General features: G+C 31.9%; 1 protein-coding gene across 4 annotated transcripts in view; it reads left to right on the forward strand.

Moving 5' to 3' along the window:
* The window catches only part of LOC140431516 (EH domain-binding protein 1-like), a 95,367-nt gene extending 85,169 nt beyond the window's left edge, over nucleotides 1–10,198 (forward strand). For all 4 annotated transcript variants that reach the window (XM_072519424.1, XM_072519434.1, XM_072519439.1 and 1 more), the window contains 5 exons: nucleotides 811–1,000; nucleotides 1,133–1,269; nucleotides 2,143–2,366; nucleotides 5,280–5,468; nucleotides 9,378–10,198. In XM_072519424.1, coding sequence (XP_072375525.1) covers nucleotides 811–1,000; nucleotides 1,133–1,269; nucleotides 2,143–2,366; nucleotides 5,280–5,468; nucleotides 9,378–9,459 — 822 coding nt within the window. In that variant the 3' untranslated portion in view covers nucleotides 9,460–10,198. The remainder of the gene's footprint in view (nucleotides 1–810; nucleotides 1,001–1,132; nucleotides 1,270–2,142; nucleotides 2,367–5,279; nucleotides 5,469–9,377) is intronic.
* Nucleotides 10,199–15,054: the final 4,856 nt, after the last annotated feature.

Raw genomic sequence — 15,054 nt, forward strand, 5'->3', positions numbered from 1 at the left:
TAATCCACGTGCAAATATGAAGTAGGAAAACACCCTATAAGAAAAAAGTAGTGGTTCTACTACGAACGATGACAAAAATTGTGCTTTCAGATTTTGTGTCCTACATTTTACATAAAAATACTATACTGTATCGTGTTCGATAAATTAGTTATCAATTAAGATAAACGGCAAATGAATTGTGAGAGGGAAAAGTATTTATGCACAATGGAAGAAATGTTTATGTAAAAATAGGAAAATGACAAATATTTTAATAAGAACGAACACATGAAACACTTGGGCGCAAACCATTTTTAAACGAAACATTCTCGAAACACGAACATCTGGAAACAAATGGGATTTTGTAAAATGGTTACAAAAACGAAATATTTTTTGTAAATTTTTTGGTTGTATAAAAAACTATCGCTAATATATCTACCGGTATCGGTAATATATCGCTATATACCCGTCAGTGGAAAACAGTTTGAGGATGGTATGCTGCGAACGTTTTTTTTTCTAGTTTTTTTTAATATATATTTATAATATAATATATATTCAGATATATATTCAAGAAACTATTACTTGTTAATAAATTTTCACAAAATTTAAAATAATCTTGATTAAAATAAGTATTTAAATGAATGTATAATTTCACCTGTTTTGGCCTTTATTGTATCAGTGTGCCATGAAATTGACTTCTTTATCATGATATGTAGGTACTATTAAAAATGTGTTTCAAATTAATATGTTCGACTGGCCTAATGGTTAGTCACTCTTTCATAGTTTAATAAAGTATTGTAACAAGTACCTTATATATATTTTAAATTTTTTTAGTCTGAAGAAGACAGGCAGGCACTTCTTCGCGAAAGGGCGAAGAAGCTTATTGCCGATGCCAGAAGGGGTTCCGGTTCAACAACAGAGATCATTAGAATAAGTCCGGAGACTATGAGAGCTTACATGGAAAGCGAAGAAAAAGTGAAAAAGTTAGATAACGAGAAGTTATTTGAACGCCAGAATAGTACAGGTATTTAATCGTTTAAATGTTGACTTCCTTTAAATTACAATTATTTATTGTATATTATTGTTTATCCGCAGTATTATTATAATAGTATTACAAATAAACACCATATCTTAAACAATACTTTTATAATTGAAGGGTCAGAAAGGAATGGAAATGTATACTCAAATAATGTAAATAATAGTGAAGATCCTTCCGTCAAATCTAGTCCAATAGAAAATGGTAGAGAGAGAATCACTCCGGATAGGTTACCAGATGAACTGGGATTAAAGGAGGTAAAGTATTTCTAAATCTTCTTTTAGAATAATTTTGTTTAAATTTGGTTTTTAGTTTAGTTTTGATTCGGAGTGTGTATATTTTGTTCTTTATATATCTACTTTTCTTTTTATTTATTACTCTGATGAGGTGCCTATTTTCAAATTTGGGTGTGGCACATTAAGAAGATTTATTACTTGTTGTTTACCCTCTGCTCAAAGTTGGTGAGCTCCTTTATATTTAATTTTATCAGCGGCCAAGCTATTTAAAGTACTCTTATTAATCGTGCTATACGATTATACGTATACTTCGTGCTATATTCGTTATAAAAAAACTGATAAGTTATTTACACAAACACATTATAATAATTTATAAACTTATTTTTTTATCTATAGGAATGGAATCTCTTTCGTGAAAAGACTGCCAGAATGGATCAAACTTACTTTTTTGGTTTTTAAAATCTAGTTTAAATAAATTTCGTCCATACTTTCAATCATTATTTTCTTTGCCTTTATCCCTATACGGGGTCGGCTTTCCTAATTACATTTCTCTATAAGTTTCTATCTTTGGTCATACCAATACAATCCCTGAGATGTCGTACCTAAGCGTCTCCATAGGTCTTCTTTGGTCTCCCTCATCCCAAGAACGTGCAAAACAGCAATTCGTCGTATAAGATGATTAACTTCTCATTGTCTGGACGTTGAAATGTAGGAACCATCTTAACTTATGCTCTCTCATTTTAGCACCAATTGGTGCCATCTTCCCTATACTTGTTCTTAATACCTCTCTCATTTCAGTTTTTAACCGTTTTATAACCATATAGAGTTTAGAAATTGTATTTTTTCCCATTCCAGATTATAATATCTCTGAATAAAATATTTTTTAATTTCAAGATGGGTATAGATGTTCATTCGTGGATTGACAAAGAAATGGAAGACTTAGAACGAGAACAGCGCTCCATAGATGAACAAGCTGCCAATTTGGAGAAACAACTACGATCGGTTATGGAATCGAGAGATAGTAATGGCGAGGAAGAGGAAGCGCTAATGGCCAAATGGTTTATGTTTGTTAACAAGAAAAATGCTTTGCTCAGGCGGCAGATGCAACTTAATATTTTGTAAGTATTTTTTAAAACTTGGAACATCAGTAGAAGTGATAGTGTTTATTCTTAATAATCATTTGAATCGGGTTTCTAGAAAAACTAACGGTATGTTCTTCTATAAACAATGTTTCTTAAGATATATAGTTAGTTCCACAGTAAAACTATTGTTGTTCTATACTAAAATAATTTTGAATTGAAGGTGATTACTTGGCAACATCGCACTTAACGAAGCCCTTAACGATAACTTTTCAACGAAATCATATTCCACTTATCAATTTTACAGAGGCGTACCAAAAAAAAATTTAATTATTTATTTAAACACGTAAGTAATTACGAAACAATTAAATCTAAGACCGATATAATTATTAAATTATCATGTGTCTTTTAAGAGGTATCTTATAGTTGTCTAACAAAATAAAGTAAAATTTTATTGTTATTATAGAGTACCTAATGGAGTACTTCAAAAAACAAAAATCTTTGCAAAATATCTTATTTTTTCATTAGACGAAACAATTTGAAATTTTAACATACGATCTCGTCGTTGCATTTCATTCTCTATTTATAGAATTGCTGTCTGCTATAAACGTTATATTTGTTTCGTTTTAACTTGATTTGAACTGATTTAATTATTTATTTAAACACATAAGTAATTACGTGAAAATTAAATCTAAGACCAATATAATTATTAATTTATCATGTGTCTTTTGACAGGTATCTTATAGTTGTCTAACAAATTAAAGTAAAATTTTATTCTTATTAGAGAGTACCTAATACAGAACTTCAAAAAACAGAAAACTTTGGAAAATACTTATTTTTTTCATTAGACTAAACAATCTGAAATTTTAACATACAATCTCGTCATTACACATCATTCTCTATTTATAGAATTGCTGTGTGCTGTAAACGTTGTATTTGTTTTTCTTAATTTAAAGTTTCCTTGTGTTTATTTGTTTATATAAATATAAAAATATAGTATGAAGTTAATATAAATTAAAATGAAGTAAGCTAAACTATTATTATGTGAATACGTGTATATAGTAGTGCATTTGTTTATTTCAGTAAATTCTAGAAATATGAAATGAAGATGGCACTAACTACGAAAGAGTTAATAGCTTTGTTAGAAGATGACTCAGATTGTGAAAATGCTGACTCACTTAATGTGGTTTATTTGCCACCGGGATTAGATTAGAAAGTTTCTGATGTAGAAGGCATTGATGATAATCTTATTTGTGAAGAATCAATAAAATCGGATATTGCAGGTACATATGAAATACAAGTGATTGGGAATTCTGACGATTCTGATTATGATATTCCTCTGAACCACAGATAAAACGTGCAAAGAAAAACCAGACAAAAATAGTAAATCCAAATTTGTGTCAAGTTTTAACAACAGATATTCCTTCGTGCTCAGTAGTAATTCAACATCAGTCTGATCGATATTTAGAAAATTTAAAAGCCAACCATGGAGGCAAGTTATATATTGAAGTTTTTTCACTCTTTTTTGATAAAAAAGTAATTGAGAGCATTCTATATTTTACAAATATTTATACATCGCAGAATAACCGTCACGATTTTGAAGTGAATAACATAGATTTAAAAAAAATTATTAGCATATGTATATTATCTCTCTTACATACTCTGCTTCAAGTTGATATGCATTGGTCAAAGGATGAGGAAAAGAAGTGCACATTATAAAAGAAAGCATGAGCCGACATAGGACATAGATTTATATTTATAATTTATAATACTGAAGAAACCGCTACATCAGTGTCAAACTTAGTACATGGACGTCAATCTAAATTTGCTTTACCAGTTGAAACCAGATTCGACAATATTGGCCACATTACAAAAAGAGACGATAGTGCAAGAATGTAGGATATGCAAAAGTAATACTATTTATTTATGTAAAAGGTGTAGAATGCAATTACACCCCGAATGTTTCGAAAATTTTCACCTTAAAATTTAATTTACATTTAAGATACAATATGTTACTTTACTAAAAATTGTACTGTTTTCCTTGAAAATGCGAAAAAAAAAATCTTTTTGGTTATAAATGAGTCTTAACTTATGCGTTTTTATTCTAGTCTAATAAATTAATTGTCAAATTTCTCTTTGTATTTTGAGCGGCCGTTAATAGGTTAATACTATATAAAGAATTAACTTGCCTCAAATTTACTTTACTTACCTCAAAACTATTTTAAAGTTAATAATAAAGTCTATTTAATAAATATATTCCCAAGAAATATTTAATGTATAACGAATAAACTAAAATATCCAATTTCTCTCATTCCCATTCTTTCTAAGAACGTAAATATATACAGACCAGCAAAATATTGATAAGTTTACCGATGTTTCACACTATTCAATGAAATTGTCTCACTATACACTCGTGAATCGCACCAATTTATATTGTTACGGGGGCAAATTTTTATGAGACTATCTTACTTTCTTACATATTTACATGGGCGAAGGATACACAATAAAAATGACACCGGTAAGAATTTACTGCTGACATTTTACATGGATTTTGCCACTACCGTTTAGTTCAATTTGTAGATTAGTCACCTTTAATTGAAAATTGCCCGACTATAGATGCAACGTGTAACTTTATGGATCGTGAGTCATCGACAAAACGTGTTTTACAGAAACGGTCATAGATCTAGATAACGCACCGAGTATATTACGATGCTATAATAATATATAATAGTAGTGGTAGTTTCTAAAATGGTTTCAATTTGGTCCAGAGTTTTATGGCAGTCAAATTTTGCGATTTGCGTAGTTTATTTTGTATTATTAATTTTGTGTATTTTCCGATGTCTAGAGACATTATTAAAAATGATAACAATATTTAAATTTTACCTCTTTATATATGTCTGTCAATAATTTATGGGCACAAAATTAATAATCTCGATTAATTATTTGTTTTAGGGAGAAAGAAGCGGACCTTGAAACAAGGTATAAAATGCTTAATGAAGAATTGCAGAAAATAGCGTCAATTGAAGACTGGAGGAAAACGGAAGAGCAACGGAACAGAGAACAAGTGTTACTAGAGGAATTAGTTCAAATAGTTAATAAGAGGGACGAATTAGTTCATCATTTGGATAGCCAAGAAAAAGCGTAAGTTGAATTTAACTGTCAAATTTTTTCAAGTATGAGCTTTGTGATCGTTTCTAATGATATTGGCCATTCATTCTTGTAAATAGTCTTTAAAAAGTTTGTTTACACTGTTATATATTTATTATTTCTATGTTAACCGAAATCAAATTGGCAAAATTGAATTAGGAAACTGTCTAATTCAATTTTGTAAAGAGCTAGACATGGTAATCATATACATACGTTTGTTAATCTTCCAAATCGAAAACTGTAGACCTGGACATCACCAAAACATACTGCAGATCAAACCGTATAAAACCAAATGTACTACTTGAAGATTAATACTAGATATAAAAATAGTATCAACTCAATAAAGGCATACGTCTTTGCATATTAAGCATAACCCCCTTATAGCTCAAATAAAAATAATATGGAATATTAAAAAACATAATCCTGAGAAATAACAAAAGAGAATAAGATCATCACAGATCACAACGAACTATGCGAACTCTGGCAAACGTATATACTAGACGTTTTCTGTCACGATCATAACTTAGGTACTACGAATGAAAATACATATTGAACTGGCCCACCAATATTAAAATCAGAAGTGGAATATGTGATCACAGGTTTAAAAAATAATAAAGCTGTAGAACCCAACAACGTAAGTGCAGAAAAATACCATTAGATTGGCTAATATCAACTTTCAGTGAATGCTGATCAGTGAATTGCCTAATCAGCTGAATGAGTCACGTACTCAAAGCATTCTTTTTTGCACTTGTTTGCACGCAGTTATTGGTGCTTCAGAATTCCCAAAGCTTCATATACCTGGGCAGAGAACTAAATAGTCAACTAGACCACTCAAAAGAAATTAGAAGACGCATTGAAATAGCAAGATCTGGTTTCATGAATATGCGTAAAATGCTCTGTAACCCCAAGCTATCAGTCTCAATAAGATTGAGAACACAAATCATGACGTCAACAAATTAAATTCATTTGAAATGTGGATGTACCGCCGAATGCTAAGAATAAGCTGCAGCAGCAGAACTACGAATGAAGAAGTACTGAGAGCAATGAACACACGCCCTCATTTGGTCAATACTATTAAAATTAGAAAGACGTCATATCTAGGACACATAATGCGCCATAGGGAATTTGAGCAGCTCCAGGTAATATTAGAAGGCAAGATTGAAGGTAAAAGGGGCATAGGACGAAAGAAAAAATCTTGGCTACAAAACATCCGAGATTGGACCCACACAAAAGGAAATGAATTAATTCATCAAGCTCAGAATAGAGAGAAATTTGCCATATTGATCGCCAACCTCAACAGAGAAGGCACTTAGGAGGAGGAGGATTGGTGCTAAAATGCTTTGACCAGAGGAGGGATGTCTTTATTTGCTTTATCGATTACCAAAAAGATAATGTAAGACACGGTGTGTTAATACAGGCGTTAAGTAAGGTTGGTCTTAATCTGTATCTGTAGAGTAGGGAGGTTCAGTCCCACAGCTCTCGGGCCACAATTGACCCATTGTGCATCCTCCCAGGGAGTTTTCATCCTTAGCTCACTGTCCACCCTGCCATTTCTAAGAAGGTGGACGTCATCAGGGGACATCTCCTGTATTAACGATAACTCCGGGCATTCACATAGGACATGCTCTAGTTTCGTCTTCTCGCTCACACTTCCTGTATAGAGGTTGGTCTACTAGCCCCAGTGTGTGGAGGTGTTTGCTTACTTGACAATGACCAGTTAAAAAACCAACTGTCAAATGATCTGGAGTATATCCTGCATCCTGAGCCTTCTTCCATTTTGGAGCCATGGGTGTATGTGCAATACGCATTTGCTACGTTTGACTCCCTATACTGTCTTGTTTCGATTTTGTAGGGTTTGTTAAAAACAAACTTAGGTTTAATTGAGTCGCAGCCTGCCTATATCAGGGGTAGCGCAACCAGCTCTCCCCGCCAGAAACCAGTTCTCAGTTGTACCATTCCTACATCGAGGTTTTCACATCATTGTCACCAGTGCCACCTCTTTGACATATGTCTAGAGAGGTAATGCCAATGAGCAACTGCATTGAAGTAGTTGGTGGTGTTTTCATGGCAATTATATTTAGGTAAGCTATCCGCTGAATATGGTCTAGTTTGTTGATCGCTGTTGCCTGTAGCACTTTTGGTACTCAAGGAATAGTTCCGTAAGTTAACATTGGCCTAATGACAGCAGTGTAGATGGGCGAAAGGCTCCAGGTGTGTCCGACCCTTCGTTGACACTTCTAATGAGCAATATATGCTCTTTTAGCTTTACTATCTAAGTAGGAGTTCCACGTTAACTTCCTGTCAAGGGTAATACCAAGGTATTTCATCTTGTCAGGAAAGTTTAGACTGTAGTTTAGAATCCTGGAGGGTATTAAGCCCGTGATTCTTCTTTTTCTGGTGAAGAGGACCATTTACGAATTCTTAGGATTTATAGATAGTGAGTATTCCTTGCACCATGTTTCTATTACTTTGAGAGCAACTTGTAATCTGTCACATAGTGTGTTCTCAAACTTACTTCTTTGCAGGACAGCAATATCGTCTGCATAAGCTATTGTTGGTCATCATTATCTAACATATCTAAAGAAACAAAACATTGTATTTGAATATTAGTTTAATACACAGTGGCTGCTGGCGGAGGGAATGAGGTGCCGCTCTCCGCAGAAAACTATTTACCGACATTGAATTGTATTTCATATTTACACTTTTCTGTTAAAAATTCATTCACTCTTCTGTTAGAACTTTATGCCATTAAAATATATTTACCTAATCGAACTAAATATTTACAATAATTTCAGTTGTTTTAAAGTCCGCATTATTTTCAGAGCTGATTTTATGTCGCCGATAAAGGCATAATGAGCTAAGGTGATGATATAGGAATTTAACTGGAATATTTTTATTTAAATTATTTACAGTTTTTAGTTTATGTATCTTCTAACAGTTATTTTTAACGCTATTTAATTCATTTACACTAATATTAAAACGCAACTACTTAATTTATAATATACATTTATTTATTATTTAACAATACAAGTTTATTATTCAGATTAAGTTCTTACAATCAAAATTTACCTATATATATATATATATATATATATATATATATATATATATATATATATATATATATATATAAAAATATTTAGTGAACCGTTATTTGGAGTTCCCTTGAATGGATTGTTTGACGAGTCAGAGTGCCGGTACATCCAACAGCGTGGAACAATCGAGAGCTGACAGCTGCAGCATCGGTGAACCTACTTCTAGAATATCTGGGTCATTGAACGCCCACCTCCGGTTTAATCGTAGGCCAAGGGCTGACGTAACAAGACAAAAAACCAAATTGAATTAGTAGTCACAAAGTTGGCTACACTTACATAAATAAAAGAATAGAACAAATACAAATGCTAACATAACTGTAGAAGGAAAAAAATTGGAATAATTTTATAAATTTTGCTACATGGGAAGCATGGACGACAGCACAGGAAATTTGTGGGACATCTTACAAATAATTGACTTAGTAAGGTAAATCCGGGTACGAAAGGCAATAATGTTAAGGAAAAGCGAAAAGTATTTTGATGAAAACGTCAAAAGAGTATCCATGAATAAATGAAAAAACAAATGTCTTCGATATTTCGCAAGAAGAAGAACTGGGTTATTACTAATCAGAGATTTTGTATCATTCTCTTTTTATAGAATTATTTGTATCTAAATAGATGTATAGAAACATATTTCTGTTTCCCGGTGACAAAACATTGCGTTTTATATTTTTTTCGGTTACTTAGCCGTTCGGTTACTTGAATTGGCAGTATCTGGTCCCGGTAAAGACTCTAAAATCTAGTGTATCCATATATTCATAAAATCTGCATTGTTTAATAACATATTTAATCAAGTTTTTATATTTTTTAGGATTGAAGACGACGAAATAATAGAAAAAGATTTATCCCACATCGAGTTACCGGCAAAAGTTGGCAACTGCGTGATATCCTAATTTATTTTCGTTTGGTTCATTAGTCAAAGAAAAGTGTTTGGTATGATTTGAATTTTTGTCAACTCGAAATGCAAACGTTGGTGCTTCTTGTGATATACTTAGTTAACCTTCCTGTTTAGTAAATACATTTATAATTGTCTCCTTTAATGTTATACTAATTGGATCACAGCTGGAATGTAAAATAAAGAGAGCTTAGAATGGTATTTATAGAAATTAAAAATAATGTTGCCAAAACTAAATTAAACGTTTTTACTTTACAATACAAAAATGTTACTGTTGGGTATTTCTGTGGAGTTTGTAATGCTCAGTGAAAAAAAGTTTAATATATGAACAAATATGGAGTTAAAAACGTTTACGTAGACATATACGTTTACGCAAATATATATCAATATTACTTTCATCAGTTCTCACATGAAAAATAATAATGCTAAGTTTATTTTGTGCTTTGATTGCAGGATTGATGTGCAATTATTAAAATTATATACTATGGAGCTTAATATTGTTCTAGCTGTATTCTTCTTGTTTCTTACGGAGTAATCTATATAACACCCAGCCACTGCTAATGATTCCCATCGATATTGGAGTTACAGTCATTATAACACTGTCTGCATCGACAAATAAACTGACAGAAGATCTAGAAGATATTTTTTGAGAAGTTTTTTTAAGAACCTTATTCGTCACCGAAGTGTCCACGTATTTTATTTATTTCACAAAAATATTGGGTATGCGAAAAAACTTTGCCATGAGTTCTGGCGTCTTCCTACTGATCTTTTGCCCTGTACTTTTCCTTCCAGTATAACTTGAAGTAATTCATATCTTTCGCCTCTCAACACATGACCCAAGTATTGCATTTTCCTCTCTTTGATTATTCTTAGTAATTCTTTTTGTTTACACATGCGACGAAGTACCTCAACATTAGTAACTCTTAGTACCCATAGAATTCTCAACATTCGCCTGTATATATACATCTCAAAGGCATCTATTCTTTTTTCTATTTCAGAGTCCATTGTCCAACTTTCACAGCCATACAGTAAGACAGAAAATACGTAACATCTGATGATTCGGATTCTAAACTGCAGACTAAGGTCTGATCTTGTAAAAATTGTTTTCATGCTCATGAATGCTTTCCTTGATAGGATTTTTTTTTGGATTACACTGACTATTGATATTTGCTCCCAAATATTTTATGGAATTTACCTGTACTATTAATTGACCCTTGGCATACACATGTACGTTTATTGGTGTGTTTAAAAATACCAAAGTTTTAGTTTTGGAAACGTTTAGATGTAAACCGAACATTTCGCTGTGGTGAACTACCGCATTTATTATATTTTGTAGTTCTTGTTCGTTGCTTGCTATTAAGACGATATCATCAGCATATCTGATGTTGTCTATGCTGATTCCGTTAATCTTAATTCCGCCTTTGACCTCGTCTAATGCTTCTCTGAATACAGACTTCGAATACAAATTAAATAGTAGCGGTGATAAGACGCAACCCTGTCTCACTCCTCGTCGGATTTGTATTATCTTCGGATGTTATGAGCTCTATTTCAATTGTTGCTGTTTGGTGCCAGTATAGTTCTGAGATAATTCGCAAGTCTTGTTCGTTAACTCCAGTTGTTCTCAGAATTTCGATCATCGTTTGATGGTTAACGCAATCAAATGCTTTTCGCTAGTCAATAAAACATGCATATACATCTACATTCATGTCTCTGTATCGTTGCGTTAACGCAACATCTGGAATTCGCACTTCTTGTAAATTCGTATATGGATAATTCTGAGAAAAGTTTTAAGGACATGAGACATCAAGCTTAATATTCGATAATCATCGCATTGTGAGGAATTCGATTTTTTTGGTAATGCTACTAATGTTGATTTTAGCCAGTCTGTTGGTATTTTACCTGTGCCATCTATCTTAATATAATATAGTATAATATAATATATAAGCCAAAATTTGATTATAATGAAAATTACATTTCATAACTGTTGTTTGACGCTTCGATTTTCACTCCAGAAATTGTTTTTAAAACAGATTATTTTAAATTAAGGAGTTGTCTTTATAATCAAATTTGTTTGGCGGTTATGTTTTCAAATTTACTTTTAAAATAATTTTTAATATTTTTTTTAATATTATAATTTTTTACTAATAATAAAACTTATTCATCCGATCCATTGCCTAGGAAACCGTTCATTAAACTATCGCCTTACGTTTATGCTATAATGCGGAGTTGCGCCGTCTTACTGGACAAATAAATCATCTTCTGAATACCTGTTATCATTTTCGATGATATCTGTCAAAATGGGATTAACTTTAATAATTCTAGACTTGCTCCTCCGTTGAAATTTTGTTGCAAAAAGAATAGCCCAACAGTACAATTTCCATAATTTCCTGCCCATACGTTTACTTTCATAGTTATTTGGTATGTGTTTCGTAGAAAACTCAAAGATTTTCATTAGCGCAATTTCTGCCGCTTCAGTCCTTTTTTCAGGGGCGTAAGAAACAAGTTTTTTACGCTCCCTTTTCTTCATCCGCCACTAATCCCGTTTCATGAAATTTTTTAATTAGTTTTATTATATATGAGTGATGAAGTTGCTTATCTTGATGAAGTTAATGCTCTGTGCAGTTGGTCAAAATTTTGAAAGTCGTTCCTAGCCTTGACGACTAATAGTTTTCACAAAAAGTTAATATGAAAAGGAAAATCATGGATGTCTAATGCTCCAGCGAAATACCTGTCTAATGAAACATGCCACAAATGGTCTATTCCCTATATAAAATTAAGGATTTGTGGTACTGGAAGTGAGAGGGTGATAATGACGGATGTCTATATCGTTAAAAGATGACCCTTTTCAAATAAAAATCGATCTGTTTCAGTATTTTTACAAAATTTCAACAGATAAGAACAATTGTAAAAGTTAAAAGGTTATTTCGAATTAACAAACGGTATTGGTATTACAACTAAACTTGAGATCGTTGAGCAGAATGGCTTACTGCATTGTGGTATAATGAGTACTTAATTCGGGTCACGTTGTGGCCAGAAATCTTTCCGACGTCCTAGTAAAAGACTTTCAGGTAGAATTTACAAGTGACAGCATCCATTTATCCTATGGTTCTGCAGTCCAATTCGAGCCCTGGCCACCCTTGGCAAATCTCTCCATTCGTAGGGATCAGAATACAAAAAAGAAAATTAATATTAACTCTTAGTGGGTCGTTATAAATATAACAACAATTTTAATATCTATTAATACTTTTCTAAAGAAAATAAAAATAATTCGAATTATACCATTCAATATTATATGTTTAAATTTAAACTTCAGGTTTTCATCTTTTTATATAATTTATTTTTTTTCCAGAAGGCATCATTTTAAGTCTTGAAATAAAAATTGAAAGTATTGATGAAAATTTTCCAAACTTTTACCAAGGAAATCAAAATTTCAAATAATATTCAACTCAAAACAAAATCAAACCTTATGGAACGTTTTTGTTAAAGCAGGTGTAAAATTAAAAGAAAGTGTGGGTCATTGTTTTTTTGGATCCAAATGTCAATGATTTTCAACAAGTTCTGTATTGTTATCTAATTTTTATTATAATTTTAGTATTAAATGATTTTTTTTGCCATATTTCGAAGATGTAAACTTTTTTACAATGAAAGTGGCTACTAATAACAATATTTATTCTGTGGAAGTAGCCCAATCACGCACCCAGAACGTTTAGTTTTTACAGCCTACTATGATAAGGACTCTTCTTCGATGCCTCGTTTTATCTACTAAACTGTTTTACGTTAAAAAACTCATTATATTTACGTCATTCTTCGTGTAATTGGACGAGGTCCTGTCCCTTCTGTCATACCAACGTTTTGGGGACCTACCATCTAGATTTAGATTTAGCAATTAGATCAGCATCCATCCGTTCTACGGGGTATTCAATAGCTGAGCCTCACTCTGACAAACTGACAGCCTTATTATATTATATTGTCTTCGTTACTTATTCTATCATTTAATGTGCTTCCCTTTACTGTTCGTAACATTTTCATCTATGCGATTCTAAATTTAATTTTTGTTTTTGATAATTATGCTCTAGTCTCAGCAGCGCCAATCGGGCGCCAATGGACCTGACGCAATTCCTATAAATTTACTTTTTACTTTTGTCATGTGGATTATTTCTCCATATTATGTTCCGTAAACGACTTGATATTCTTGGGGCTTTTTTTGAAGGGATTGTCCACTTCATTCATTATACTTCTGCGGTTCGATGTCTCTACCACTAAATAATTGAAAATCATCATCTGATTTATACAATTATTGCTGTATTATTATGTTCAAAATGCGTCGGCTAAGGCTCTCTCATTGCATCATGCCAGATGAGACTTAAGTTCTCTTTGTAGACGCCATTATGTTCTTATTCTTTATATTTTCTAAAATTTAATGTAAGTAAAGTTACGTCTCTGTAATTCTTCGGGTACGATTTTCAGCTTTTTTTGTATATCGGTGTAGTTATTCTAGTTTTTTATTCGACAGGTATTATTACAGTTCGTTCTATTTTACGTATAGTTTTATTAGTTCTTTTTCGATCACTGGGCCTTTATATTTAAGTAATTCATTAGAAGTATTATCTATACCTAGAGATTTTCGGTTCGTCAATTTTTTTATAGTTGTTCTTTTATATCATGTTCCAGACCTTCTTGTAAGTTCTGTGTAAAACGTGTTCCATTTCTATCGAGATGTTTTTCCAGTATGTTTTTACACTAATTGTGTTATTTGTTCTATTTCTCATTTTTTTGTACTTCGTATTCTTCATGCGATCTGTTAATGTACTTTATCTAAGCGTTCTTCTTTTCCCTTGCCAATCCTTAATTTTTGGGGTAAACGATGGTTTATTATTTCTTCTATTTGTGTTTATTGTTCTTTCCCCTTCGGTTTCCTTGGTACTGTTCTGTATATTATCCTTTACTTTCTCACATGCTATATTTTGATAAAGGTTTCTACATTTACGTAACGTTTTAAAATCTGTTATTTAAAAAGATGGGATACCTGAAGAGAAAATTGTTCGTTTGCAAAAGACATCGCTTTAAATAGTTTGTATAGACAAGCAAAGTCTTGGCTACTTTTTGTTATTACTCACATATGTTTTATTTGCTTGCTTAATAGACCGATTGGCAAGATTATTTTGAACTAATTGCTGTGCAATATTTTTTAAATTAATATTTAAATTAAGTTTAAGGGGCCTTCTAAAAATCCCCTCCCCTCCTCGTTAACTATTTTGTGAAACAGAAAACTAAATTAATAAACTTTTGGGTAACTGAACTAAGACAACTGTTCATAGTTTTTATTGTGTTTTAGTGATATTATCATTAAAAACGCGAACGAATGCTTCTTTTGTAGATAAAAGATAATTTTAAATAGGATCATACAAGTAATACAATATTTGAAAACGGATGTCCTTAATAAAACCCATAACTTATTTAATATTTGACATAATTTCCTTTTTTTCTTTAATAACATTTGCCAAAAATAAGACATTATCGACATTTTTCATATTTTTGACAGATGCCAATAAAGAAACAAATGAATTCTGCCAGAATATATGGGAAATTGGAA

The sequence above is a fragment of the Diabrotica undecimpunctata genome, chromosome 1, assembly GCF_040954645.1.
Source record: "Diabrotica undecimpunctata isolate CICGRU chromosome 1, icDiaUnde3, whole genome shotgun sequence".
Classification (NCBI taxonomy): domain Eukaryota; kingdom Metazoa; phylum Arthropoda; class Insecta; order Coleoptera; family Chrysomelidae; genus Diabrotica; species Diabrotica undecimpunctata.